General features: G+C 35.6%; 1 protein-coding gene and 1 long non-coding RNA gene across 2 annotated transcripts in view; one reads left to right on the plus strand and one right to left on the minus strand.

Annotated features, from left to right (window-relative positions):
• The window catches only part of CFAP69 (cilia and flagella associated protein 69), a 73659-nt gene that overhangs the window by 52657 nt on the left and 6693 nt on the right, over positions 1-14309 (plus strand). The window contains exons 16-20 of the mRNA XM_027102388.1: positions 7482-7563; positions 10166-10358; positions 11361-11498; positions 12077-12153; positions 13343-13540. Of these exons, the coding sequence (XP_026958189.1) occupies positions 7482-7563; positions 10166-10358; positions 11361-11498; positions 12077-12153; positions 13343-13540 (688 nt within the window). The remainder of the gene's footprint in view (positions 1-7481; positions 7564-10165; positions 10359-11360; positions 11499-12076; positions 12154-13342; positions 13541-14309) is intronic.
• LOC113618338 (uncharacterized) overlaps positions 1-14309 on the minus strand; it is a 112609-nt gene that overhangs the window by 48030 nt on the left and 50270 nt on the right. The window lies entirely within an intron of this gene.

Here is a 14309-nt window from a genome sequence, read left to right on the forward strand (position 1 = left end):
TATTTCTTTTGTTTTTCTGGAATTTAATTTTATTTATTTTTTTATACAGCAGTTCTTATTAGTCATCCATTTTATACACCTCAGTGTATACATGTCAATCCCAATCTCCCAATTCATCACACCACCACCCCCATGCCCCTGCCGCTGTCCCCCCTTAGTATCCATACGTTTGTTCTCTACATCTGTGTTTCCATTTCTGTCCTGCAAACTGGTTCATCTGTACCATTTTTCTAGGTTCAACATATATGTGTTAATAAATGATATTTGTTTTTCTCTTTCTGACTTACTGCACTCTGTATGACAGTCTCTAGATCCATCCATGTCTCTACAAATGACTCAACTTCGTTCCTTTTTATGGCTGAGTAATATTCCATTGTCAATATTTACCACAGCTTCTTTATCCATTTGTCTGTCGATGGGCATTTAGGTTCCTTCCGTGACCTGGCTATTGTAAATAGTGCTGCAATGAATATTGGGGTGAATGTGTCTTTTTGAATTATGGTTTTCTCAGTAGTGGGATTGCTGGATCATATGTTAATTCTACTTTTAGGTTTTTAAGAAACCTCCATACTGTTCTCCATAGTGGCTGTATCAATTTACATTCCCACTAACAGTGCAAAAGGGTCCGCTTTTCACCACACCCTCTCCAGCATTTGTTGATTGCAGATTTTCTGATGATGCCCATTCTAACTGGTGTGAGGTGATACCTCATTGTAGTTTTGATTTGCATTTCTCTAATAATTAGTGATGTTGAGCAGCTTTTCATGTGCTTCTTGACCATCTGTATGTCTTCTTTGGAGAAATGTCTATTTAGGTCTTCTTCCCATTTTTGGATTGGGTTGCTTGTTTCTTTAATACTGAGTTGCATGAGCTGTTTATATACATTGGAGATTCATCCTTTGTCTGTTGATTCATTTGGAAATATTTTCTCCCATTCTGAGGGTTGTCGTTTCGTCTTGTTTATGGTTTCCTTTGCTGTGCAAAAGCTTTGAAGTTTCATTAGGTCACATTTGTTTATTTTTGTTTTTATTTCCATTACTCTAGGAGGTGGATCAAAAAAGATCTTGCTGTGATTTATGTCAAAGAGTGTTCTTCCTATGTTTTCCTCTAAGAGTTTTATAGTGTCCGGCCTTACATTTAGGTCTCTAATCCATTTTGACTTTATTTTTGTGTATGGTGTTAGGGAGTGTTGTAATTTCATTCTTTTACATGTAGCTGTGCAGTTTTCCTAGCACCACTTATTGAAGAGACTGTCTTTTCTGCATTGTATATCCTTGCCTCCTTTGTCATAGATTAGTTGACCATAGGTGTGTGGGTTTATCTCTGGGCTTTCTATCTTTTTCCATTGATCTATGTATCTGTTTTTGTGCCAGTACCATACTGTGTTGATTACTGTAGCTTTGTAGTACAGTCTGAAGTCAGGGAGTCTGAATCCTCCAGCTCCGTTTTTTTCCCTCAAGACTGCTTTGGCTATTCGGGGTCTTTTTTGTCTCCATACTAATTTTAAATTTTTTATTCTAGTTCTGTAAAAAATGCCATTGGTAATTTGATAGGGATTGCATTGAATTGGTAGATTGCTTTGGGGAGTATAGTCATTTTCACAATATTGATTCTTCCAGTCCAAGAACATGGTATATCTCTCCATCTGTTTGTATCCTCTTTAATTTCTTTCATCAGTGTCTTATAGCTTTCTGCATACAGGTCTTTTGTCTCCCTAGGTAGGTTTATTCCTAGGTATTTTATTCTTTTTGTTGCAATGGTAAATGGGACTGTTTCCTTAATTTCTCTTTCAGATTTTTCGTCATTAGTATATAGGAATGCAAGAGATTTCTGTGCATTAATTTTGTATCCTGCAACTTTACCAAATACATTGATTAGCTCTAGTAGTTTTCTGGTGGCATCTTTGGTATTCTCTATGTATAGTATCATGTCATTGGCAAACAGTGACAGTTTTACTTCTTCTTTTGCAATTTGGATTCCTTTTCTTTCTTTTTCTTCTCTGATTGCTGTGGTTAGGACTTCCAAAACTATGTTGAATAATAGTGGTGAGAGTGGACATCCTTGTGTCGTTCCTGATCTTAGAGGAAATGCTTTCAATTTTTCACCATTGAGAATGATGTTTGCTATGGGTTTGTCGTATATGGCCTTTATTATTTTGAGGTAGGTTCCCTCTATGCCCACTCTCTGGAGAGTTTTAATCATAAATGGTTGTTGAATTTTGTCAAAAGCTTTTTCTGCATCTATTGAGATAATCATATGGTTTTTATTCAGTTTGTTAATATGGTGTATCATATTGATTGATTTTCATATATTGAAGAATTCTTGCATCCCTGGGATAAGTCCCACTTGATCATGGTGTATGATCCTCTTAATGTGTTGTTGGATTCTGTTTGCTAGTATTTTGTTGAGGATATTTGCATCTATATTCATCAGTGATATTGGTCTGTAATTTTCTTTTTTTGTAGTATCTGTCTGGTTTTGGTATCAGGTGATGGTGGCCTCATAGAATGAGTTTGAGGGTGTTCCTTCCTCTGCAATTTTTTGTAAGAGTTTGAGAAGGATGGCTGTTAGCTCTTCTCTAAATGTTTGGTAGAATTCACCTGTGAAGCCATCTGGTCCTGGACTTTTGTTTGTTGGAAGATTTTTAATCACAGTTTCAATTTCATTATTTGTGATTAGTCTATTCATATTTTCAACTTCTTCCTGGTTCAGTCTTGGAAGGTTATACCTTTCTAAGAATTTGTTCATTTCTTCCAGGTTTTCCATTTTATTGGCATAGAGTTGCTTGTAGTAGTCTCTTAGGATGCTTTGTATTTCTACAGTGTCTGTTGTAACTTCTCCTTTTTCATTTCTAATTTTATTGATTTGAGTCCTCTACCTGTTTTTCTTGATGAGTCTGGCTAATGGTTTATCAATTTTGTTTATCTTCTCAAAGAACCAGCTTTTAGTTTTATTGATCTTTGCTATTGTTTTCTTTGTTTCTATATCATTTATTTCTGCTCTCATCTTTATGATTTATTTCCTTCTGCTAACTTTGGGTTTTGTTTGTTCTTCTTTCTCTAGTTCCTTTACATGTAAGGTTAGATTGTTTATTTGAGATTTTTCTTGTTTCTTGAGGTAGGCTTGTATAGCTAAAAACTTCCCTCTTTGAACTGCTTTTGCTGCATCCCATAGGTTTTGGATCGTCGTGTTTTCATTTTCATTTGTCTCTAGGTATTTTTTGATGTCCTCTTTGATTTCTTCAGTGGTCTTTTGGTTATTCAGTAACGTATTGTTTAGCTTCCATGTGTTTGTGTTTTTTACGTTTTTTTCCCTGTACTTGATTTCTAATCACATAGTGTTGTGGTCAGAAAAGATGCTTGATATGATTTCTATTTCCTTAAATTTACTGAGGCTTGATTTGTGACCCAGGTTGTGATCTATCCTGGTGAATGTTCCTTGCGCACTTGAGAAGAAAGTATAATGGAATGTTCTATAAATATCAATTAAATCTATCTGGTCTATTGTGTCATTTAAAGCTTCTGTTTCCTTATTTATTTTCATTTTGAATGATCTGTCCATTGGTGTAAGTGAGGTGTTAAAATCCCCCACTGTTATTGTGTTACTGTCGATTTCCTCTTTTATAGCTGTTAGCAGTTGCCTTATGTATTGAGATGCTCCTATGTTGTGTGCATATATATTTATAATTGTTATATCTTCTTTTTGGATTGATCCCTTCCCCATAATGTAGTGTCCTTACTTGTCTCTTGTAACATTCTTTATTTTAAAGTGTATTTTATCTGATATGAGTATTGCCACTCCAGCTGTCTTTTGATTTCTGTTTGCATGGAATATCTTTTTCCATCCCCTTACTTTCAGTCTGTACGTGTCCCTAGGTCTGAAGTGGGTCTCTTTTAGACAGCGTATATATGGGTCTTGTTTTTGTATCCATTCAGCAAGCCTGTGTATTTTGGTTGGAGCATTTAATCCATTCACGTTTAAGGTTATTATCGATATGTATGTTCCTATTACCATTTTCTTAATCATTTTGGGTTTGTTTTTGTAGGTCCTTTTCTTCTCTTGTGTTTCACACTTAGAGAAGTTCCTTTAGCATTTGTTGTAGAGCTGGTTTGGTGGTGCTGAATTCTCTTGGCTTTTGCTTGTCTGTAAAGCTTTTGATTTCTCCATTCAATCTGAATGAGATCCTTGCTCGGTAGAGTAATCTTGGTTGTAGGTTTTCCCTTTCATCACTTTAAGTATGTCATGCCACTCCCTTGTGGCTTGTACAGTTTCTGCTGAGAAATCAGCTGTTAACCTTATGGGAGTTCCCTTGTATGTTATTTGTCATTATTCCCTTGCTGCTTTCATAATTTTTACTTTGTCCTTAATTTTTGCCAATTTGATTACTATGTGTCTCAGCGTGTTTCTCTTTGGGTTTATCCTGTATGGGACTCTCTGCACTTCCTGGACTTGGGTGGCTATTTCCTTTCCCATGTTAGGGAAGTTTTGGACTATAATCTCTTCACATATTTTCTCAGGTCATTTCTGTCTCTATTCTCCTTCTGGGACCCCTATAATGCAAATGTAGTTGCGTTTATTGTTGTCCCAGAGGTCTCTTATGCTGTCTTCATTTCTTTTCATTCTTTTTTCTTTATTCTGTTCTGCAGCAGTGAATTCCACCATTCTGTCTTCCAGGTCACTTATCCGTTCTTCTGCCTCAGTTATTCTGCTATTGATTCCTTCTCATGTAGTCTTCATTTCATTTATTATATTGTTCATCTCTGTTTGTTCTTTAATTTTTCTAGGTCTTTGTTATACATTTCTTGCATCTTTTCGATCTCTGCCGGCATTCTTTTTCCAAGGTCCTGGATCATCTTCACTATCATTATTCTGAATTCTTTTTCTGGAAGTTTGCCTATCACCACTTCATTTAGTTGTTTTTCTGGGGTTTTATCTTGTTCCTTCATCTGGTACATAGCCTTCTGCCTTTTCATCTTGTCTGTCTTTCTATGAATGTGTTTTTTGTTTCACAGGCTACAGGATTGTAGTTCTTGCTTCTGCTGTCTGCCCTCTGGTGGATGAGGCTATCTAAGAGGCTTGTGCAAGTTTCCTGATGGAAGGGACTGGTGGTGGGTAGAGCTGATTGTTGCTCTGGTGGGCAGAGCCCAGTAAAACTTTAATCCGCTTGACTGCTGATGGGTAGGCTGGGTTCCCTCCCTGTTGGTTGTTTGTCCTAAGGCGATCCAACACTGGAGCCTACGCAGGCTCTTTGTGGGACTAATGGCAGACTCTGGGAGAGGTCACACTAAGGAGTACTTCCCAGAACTTCTGCTGCCAGTGTCCTTGTCCTCATGGTGAGACAGAGCCACCCCCCGCCTTTGCAGGAGACCCTCCAACACTAGCAGGTCAGTCTGGTTCAGTGTCCCCTGGGGTCACTGCTCCTTCCCCTGGGTCCCGATGCACACACTACTTTGTGTGTGCCCTCCAAGAGTGGAGTCTGTTTCCCCCAGTCCTGTCAAAGTCCTTCAGTCAAATCCTGCTAGCCTTCAAATTCTGATTCTCTAGGAATTCTTCCTCCTGTTGCCCAACCCCCAGTTTCAGAAGGCTGACATGGGGCTCAAAACCTTCACTCCAGTGGGTGGACTTCTGTGGAATGTGTTCTCCACTTTGTGGGTCACCCACCCAGCAGTTGTGAGATTTGATTTTATTGTGATTGCGCCCCTCCTACCATCTCATTGTGGCTTCTCCTTTGTCTTTGGATGTGGGGTATCTTTTTTGGTGAGTTCCAGTGTCTTCCTGTCGATGACTGTTCAGCAGTTAGTTTTTATTCCAGTGTTCTTGCAAGAGGGAGTGAGAGCACGTCCTTCCTCTCCACCATCTTGAACCAATCTCAACCTTTTCTGTTTCTTGAGATAGATGCCAGGATCATTGGTTTTCAACCTTTCTTCTGTTCTAATATATCCATCTAAGGCTGTAAAATCTCCTGTAAGCCGAGTTTCCATATGTTCTATTTGTATTATCATTATGGTCAAACTATTTTCAGTGTGATTTTCTTTTCAATCTATGTGAATTTTAGAAGTATATTATTTAATTTCTGAACAGAGAAGCATGTTCTATTTTTTTCTCTTTTTGTAATTGTTATGAATTAAAGAGTCTAAAGGCAGCCCATGATAGGCATCAGAGAGTACTACTTCAAAAGTGGGGGAAAAAAAAGTGTGATTCATAGCCATAGATTGTAAAACCTGGAAGCACCTGAGTGAGAGGGGCCAAGCTGATGGCCTTTATGCACTGACCCTCACACAACCACCGTCACAAAACAGCCAGCAGAAACAGCGTCTCTTTTTTTTTTTTTTTTTTTTTTTTGCGGTATGTGGGCCTCTCATGGTTGTGGCCTCTCCCGTTGCGGAGCACAGGCTCCGGACACGCAGGCTCAGCGGCCATGGCTCATGGGCCCAGCCGCTCTGCGGCATGTGGGATCTTCCCGGACCGGGGCACGAACTCGTGTCCCCTGCATCGGCAGGCGGACTCTCAACCACTGCACCACCAGGGAAGCCCGGGTCTCTTTATTTTTTTGAAGAGGGATCCATGTTAAATAATTATCACATTATTATTGAATGATAGATAGATAGATACTATGTTAAATAGGAAGGGTATACAATACAGTTTGACCCCAGCAGGCTTGCAAGGCCTGGGAGGGCTAGAGGGAGATTAGGCTCTGTTTACCAACACCACCACCAGCACCAGCCTATTCAGCCCATATCCACCCCCCACCCAGGAAAACAGTGAAAGTAGCCCTGACAGTAACTTCAGTCCCTCACTCCATATGAGCTGCACAGGCCTAAGCAGCAGGCACTTCATCAAATAATATCATATGCAAAGAAGGGATGTAATTAAAAACAACAAATGTTTCAGGCATGCTAGCACTGTAAAAGATAGACAGTAAGTGAATAAATCTTGAAGAAAAAGTTAATAGAGCAACAGAGGAGACCTTTAAGAATAATTAATATCAGGAAAGCAGAGGAGAATATTGCATCTACAGAAAAGAAATAGGCAGTTATGAAAAATAATTAAACAATATTAGTGTTTAAATAGTTGAAATTAAACTACACTGACAAAGTCTCTTTAAAGTTCAATTTTTTTTTTCTTTTTTTTTTTTTGCGGTACATGGGCCTCTCACTGCTATGGCCCCTCCCGTTGTGGAGCACAGGCTCTGGACGCGCAGGCTCAGCGACCATGGCTCATGGGCCCAGCCACTCTGCGGCATGTGGGATCTTCCCGGACCGGGGCACGAACGCGTGTCCCCTGCATCGGCAGGCGGACTCTCAACCACTGTGCCACCAGGGAAGCCCCAAAGTTCAATTTTTTAAGCAAAGAAATTAACTACTTGATTTAAGGAAATGAAGAAAAAATATTCTTTGAGAAGATTTTTTAATAGAAATAGACTCACAAATTGAATTGAACAATAAAGCCTTGTTAAATGAATAACTTTCTTTTTACTTAAGGTGCTGCATTTTGGGATGTTACCCCTCAGAGAATTACTTTCTTGAAAAGGAAGGCATTTTTCTCCTTTTGGATTTAATGGCAGTAAGTATGATTATAACAATTGTGAAACAAAAAATAAATGTCTTTATTAACTTTCCAAACTGAGTATCACAGAACACTACTCTGTGATTAAATGTGCCCTCAAATAGTGTTCAAATATTTGTTTTAAACAAAAATCCCTCCTGGAGTTTCATAGTATGCATTGGCATAGTAGAGTCTGAAAATTCCTCCAGTGAAGAAACCAGTTTACTTAGGTCAGTGTTCCCAAACACATGACAGCCGAGAATTTGTTCTGTCTTGTTTTGTTTTTCCCCATGAAACTTTAAAGTAACAGCTAGATTATTTAAAAATCAATAATCATTTATTAATAACTTCTAGCTTCTTCTCTTAGTATTAAAAGGGTCACCTTAGACAAAGGAGTAAAGACCAGCATTTTTAAAAAACTGTGTATTGTTTGTAGGTAATGTGAAGAATCTAGTGTGTCATATACTGTTTTACAGAATGAGCAGAAGTGAGCATATTAAGCCTTCCAGGAAGGCAGCTGAGAAGAATGGCAAAGATCCTTACAGTAATCCCCTACTAGCCTCAATTCTAAGTGGGTCCATAGTTAAGATGATATGAAAGAGAAAGTATACTTTTGTTTCAGTAAAACTTTGGGAGATATTCTCATGCAGAGTTCTAGCTATGTCACTGCCTATGATTGCCACCATTCTTGATTTTATTAACAGAATAACAAACGTACTTTGACTTAGCAAAGATACTAAAGTTATCTGTGTCCTTTTAACTCTGAAAGAAAATTAGTTTACACTAGAGATGAGAGTGAACTCATTAGATATAAAACACTACAAACAAAAAACAAGTAAATAATAATGATAATAATAAAAATAACCCACCTTGAATGAGTCATAACCAGAAACCCTTTGAAAGTTCAGAAAATTGAACATAATACAGAAGGACCTATGTAGTCCTAAATGACATACAGCTCACCGTGTTTCTCTGACTAGCGTACAAGTATGCCTAGAGGCACATGGTCAGTGTCAGGGATTCTGAAAGCTACAACATTAATTTGGCATATCGTTCTGGAATCTAGCTTATACTTAAGATTTGGAAGCAAGGAATGATATTATGCATGTACATATTAAACAATTATATTTTATTTTAATATTATATAGAAGACATAAAAGACATTTCTTACTTGTGCCCACTCTCCTTCACCATCAGAGTTTCTTGGATGGAAAGGCATGAAGGCTGGTAGGAGAGGCCATATAACACAGTGGTTGTGAGCACAGGTTGGAATCAGTCTGACTGAAGCCTCTAATAGTTGTTAGCTGTGTAACTTTGAAAAATTATTTAACATCTCTGCTACCAATTTCTTCATCTATAAAACAGAGATAACAGTTATCTACCTTATGCATTGGTGGAAGGATTATGTGAGTGATTATGTGTGTGTGTGTACACATATACATGCATTAGTTAGAATAGTTCCTGACATATTTTTGTTGTGTTTTCTATAGTTATGAATGTAATTATTAGATTGCACTTACCATGGATTAAACCAACCAAGTTAACTACAAATTACAAATCTTCTTTACTGAAGTTCCTGTATAAACTTCAACCCTTGACATTTGCCTCTTTCTCCTGAATGTGAAGTATCGGAGTAAAAAACTCATTTGATTGAGGATTCTGCTTAATACAATCTGCTAAAATATTTATTCAGTGTGAAATGGTAATTGCTAGTAAAGGTTAAATATCATTGAGCGTTTACTATGTGACAGGCAGTCTCATATAACTCATCATAATAACTCTCTAAAGCAGGTAATATTATTATCCTTAATTTAATGAAAGAGGAAACTGATAATGTTTGCAATTCAGACAACAGGTTACATGTTTCCTTTGCTATATTCTATTAGCAGTATACTGTAGGAGTTAATCAACCAAAAATATTTCACACAGAAACCATTACTGTGTGGAGGCCATTGCTCTGGTTGGACTTCTCTATACCTAAATTTTGGTTTGCTGAAAACTGTTTGCAGGAAAACAGAGGAAATATGCTTAATACGATAATTTTTCTTAAGTGCTTAAATACTCTTTTATGGATGCTGAGTTTCAAAATACAAAATTATACCTCATTTTGATTTATTTTCACATGTGACTGCCACTTGGAGTTACCATCAGTTGGTATCTTAGTAACAATGAGGTTACAGCTAGGATGAGACAACTTTACAAACTTTAATTAAGCAGGTAAACTGGAAAGATTCTGTAATTACAGAGTCCTATGCATAGCACCATTTACCTTGCTCCACTTAAAATGAACATTTTCACTTATTTTGACAATCTCTCTCTTTCCTACTCAGCTAAATCAATTACATTTTTGTTCATGACATATGTTTATGACTACATCAGAATTATATGGAATCTTTTTCTTTCTATTTTTTAAGAATCCCTAATGTTTGAAAATGGACTCATTACAATGGTATTTATTTTAATAGGAGATGGTCACAAATCATACTTAGAGTCTTAATTTTATAAGGCAGTCATTTAGAAGAATCCAACTGATTAATACAAAAGTTTCTCCTTTCTTTTTTAAGACAATAATTCTAAATATTAATTGCAACATTTTTCTTTTTCTGTTTCCTTGCAAAAGTTGAACCAAAAAAAATTCTGTAATCTAATACTTGGAATAATGGTTGAATTTTGTGATAATCCCAAAACTGTGGCTTATGTCAATGCTTGGCGAGGGAAGAAGGATCAAACAGCTGCTAGTCTTTTAATTAAATTGTGGAGAAAGGAAGAGAAAGAACTAGGAGTAAAACGTGATAAACATGGGAAGATCGTTGGTAAGTGTATTTATAATTGTTTGTAAAAGCAATTAGATCCGTATTTTTAAAAAGCAATCTTAGGAAAGTATGGGGCCTTACACCATACTAGGTAAATTAGTAGCAGGTTCATATTTTTATAGAATATTTTCAGGAAATGGTATTTGATTATATTTTTTAAATTGAAAATAAAAAACTTAACAATACTTCTTAAAGAACTTTCTTTGAGTTACCTGCTTTTGTAAGTATATTCAGTAATATTTCATTTACCAATAAAATTTGGGACATAAGTTGAGTGCTTGAGAACGATTTTTATTGTATTTTGTACATTTCTGTTGATTCATATTTATACAGTTTACTTTTTATATGAAAGAAGAAACTTTTAAATAAAAATAAATCCAATGGTCATAAATTTTAATTACTAGACTCTAAATTAATGAAATTAATAGTACCAGAATTTATATTTCATTTATCTATTTTATAATGCTACATTATATTTTCTAAACCTCTTACAATTCTTATTATAGTTTCATCTGTTAGTATTGTTTATTTTTAAGTGAAAATACTTTCCCCTTTAACTTCTGATGATTTCTATCTTCAACCATTTTTATTGTTTCTAACTTTTGATCTATAACATCATAAAATAGTTTTTATATTTATAGCATAATATATAGAAACCAAAAGCAAATTACATCATTGTTAAACTGACAGTGTTCAATTTCTGGATCTCAAAATTAGAAAAGTTTTTTATGTGAAAGTTTCACTTTTAAAAAAGTAATTTTGTGAAATTTTTATATTTTACATAAATAGTTAAAAATGAAAGCTTTAAGTTTTGCAACAGAATGGGGAAGAAATTATTGATTATTTATGCTTTTAAAGGAGTAACCATGTATCAGGCAGTATTGTACTCTTACAATATTTTTATATATTTTATGATGTCTAGACTAAAATCTTAAAATTAAGTATTAATTTACTACAGTTTTTATCTGTCCTTTCTATATTTTCATGATATCCAATGATTAGATACAAAGAAACCTCTATTTACTAGTTTTCAAGAAGAGCAAAAAATCACACCACTGCCTGCTAACTGCCCAACCATTGCAGTTATGGATGTTGCTGAGAATATCAGAGCAAAAATTTATGCTGTGTTGGGCAAACTAGGTAAGAAGTTACTCGTCAAATGCACAAGAGCCTCTCTTTTTTGCTGAGTGTTGTAAATTGATTTCACTTTGGAGTCCATTTTTCATATATGATGAACAAAAGTCCCTTTATACAGATAAATGCATATTCTATTGTTATCCCAATACGCAGGCTACACCCTTAAGCTCTGGGTTTGGGGCCAGGCATCAGTATTTTTTAAGCTCCCCAGGTAATTCCAGAGTGCAGCCAGGATTAAAGGCAGTTAGTTTTAGATGGTTAGGCTTAAACACTAGAATTCTGAATCACCTGAGGACTTGACCTTGCTTCTTATTAAAGAAAAAGTCCTCACTCTTCAGATTGTGAAAGCACAATATCATGGTCTGACCACAGCACAGAAAGTATTCCTCTTCTAATGACTAGATAAGGATGACCTGGCAGCTGTTTGTTATAGGAGGAAGCCAGAAGCTCACAGAAGTAACTTTTTCATAAATCAGGATGAAATCAAAAGCAATCATTTGCATTTGTTTTTATGATAAATATATGCCTTTTGGAATCACTTGCTCTGTTAAAGTAAATCTCTCTTTATAAACTTCGTTTAGATTTTGAAAATTTACCTGGCTTATCTGCTGAAGATTTTGTTACCCTCTGTATCATACATAGATACCTTGATTTTAAAGTGAGTACCTTCTTAACCTTGTTATTAAAATCTAGTATGGCAAGACATCAGTTGGGAAAGGTCTGTTTTTATTTGTGAGCAATCATCCATGAACTGTGTAGTTTTTATTTCTCATTTTACATCTGATACTATTCAAAGAACATACAATTAACTGATTGGGTATTTTCCATGGGATAAGATTTCATCCAACTATTAGTTTATAAAAGAAGATGGAAGTTACTGACATAGAAGCCTAACAGAATCTTTAAAATATAATTTCTCTTTAGAGGGCATTAAGAGCTAGGGTATTAAGAGGTAGAATTGAATGAATTATTACTTATTAAAATAAATGATTTATACTTATTAAAGTATTATTTTATCATTACATTGTATGATGATCAAATATCAGTTAAGGAGTTGCTTACTTTGCTGGTTATATACTTTTTGGTAAATAAATGCCTTTGAAATTTTAGGAAAGTCTTTCCAAGTAAACATTCTCTTCTACTAGTATTAGTACTATGTATTTGAATGCTGTAAATGAATAAACCTCTATAAGAAAGGAAAACAAGGCTGAATTTTATCCGTATTCTGGATGTATGTTTTTTCTCTAAATTTAAACGTACTCAAGCACAGTAATTTCCAGATAACCCAGAATATGAGATGGAGCTACAGCATGATGAAACCAACATGTTAAGAGTTTTAGATTCAAGTATTACCTTAGCTGGAAAGTGAGGGACAAGGCCCTATTTCTCAGGGTGGCTGGGTACTAGAGTCCCAGAAATCCCCATGTTCATTGTTCTACAAATTCAGCTTGACCTAGCCTTCAAACAGGGCTTTAAGAAGGAAAGCATCTGTACTTCAGGAGGATGAGACTAAAGCAACAACTTGTGCAGCTGTGAAAACAGTGTCTATAAAGGAGAGGGCAGTGATGATAGCAATAAACTACACTTAGGTAGTGGAACCTTACCCGTGAGTACCTATCATTGAAAAACACTAGGTAAATTACTTCTGAATACTCAAATGTAACTGTTGCCCCAAATCATTGTCAATGCATTTAACTTATTCCCAAGGAGTAAGTTAGGAGAAGCTGGTTCAGTTAAGTGTTAACTTTGGAATGATCACCCAAATAAATTTTAGGTTACGTAAAATTATATTATTTATTTTTGGTTAATTTAACTTTTTAAAACTCTTTTAAACTTTGCTATAACAGATTGGAGAAATATGGAATGAAATATATGAAGAAATAAAATTAGAAAAGTTAAGACCAGTCACTACAGACAAAAAAATTTTGGAATCTATTATAACAGCATCAGAAAATATTGGAAAGATGGTTGCTTCTCTGCAAAGTGAGATGATTGAAAGCCAAGCATGCCAAGATGTGCAAAATGAACAAAAAGTATATACAAAAGTAAGCCACAGATGCCATTGAGGCACAAGAAAATAATTTCAATGTATAAACTAGTTGAAGTTATCCATAAGTTGTATTTGCCTTACTTGTGAATGCTTCAGCACTTACAGTTACCTTGTAATTTTCTTTTATAGTTACTTTCAGTGTCTTTGTATAGTTTTTAAAGAAAACATGGAATTAATAGCTTGAAATTCAATTACTATACTCAGTGCTGCTTTATGGCATTATAATTTGATTTCTACAGGCTTACATTTTAAAAGGTAGACACCTGAGACATTTCCATTTTTTGAAAGGTCAAACAGAGTTCCAAAAATTGTGGTCTATTTAAATGTATACACTTAGCAAATTCTGACAAATGGTGTTTCTCTGTGACTGTATGTATAACCTCATTGAGAAAGTTGGCCCTCGTCCCTCACTCTGTGATAGGCCCTTACTAGCATGCCAATCATAGGCACACCGACAAGCCTCTCCTCACCTCAGTGCCAAAACATATACTGTGAGCACTCTACAAATCTGGTCTCTGACTTTAGCTAATCAGAAAAAGCCTGTCAGGAAAATATAAGCCATTTTCCCAAAGCTTTACACAGGTAAGAAACAACACATCAGAAGTTTTTGAGCAAATAGGTTAAGTGACTATTTAAGTGAACTTGTCCACAGATACAAAGATGATGTAGATTCTCCACTTCTGCTTGGTGATCTTTTATGATTAAACTTAAGTATTTAAAACACTTTAAGGTGATTTCCAAAGTGTTTTCTATTGCCTGATCTT

Source organism: Aethalodelphis obliquidens, unplaced genomic scaffold (genome assembly GCF_003676395.1).
Source record: "Aethalodelphis obliquidens isolate GAN/ISIS:26980383/991018 unplaced genomic scaffold, ASM367639v1 scaffold5, whole genome shotgun sequence".
Classification (NCBI taxonomy): Eukaryota; Metazoa; Chordata; class Mammalia; order Artiodactyla; family Delphinidae; genus Aethalodelphis; species Aethalodelphis obliquidens.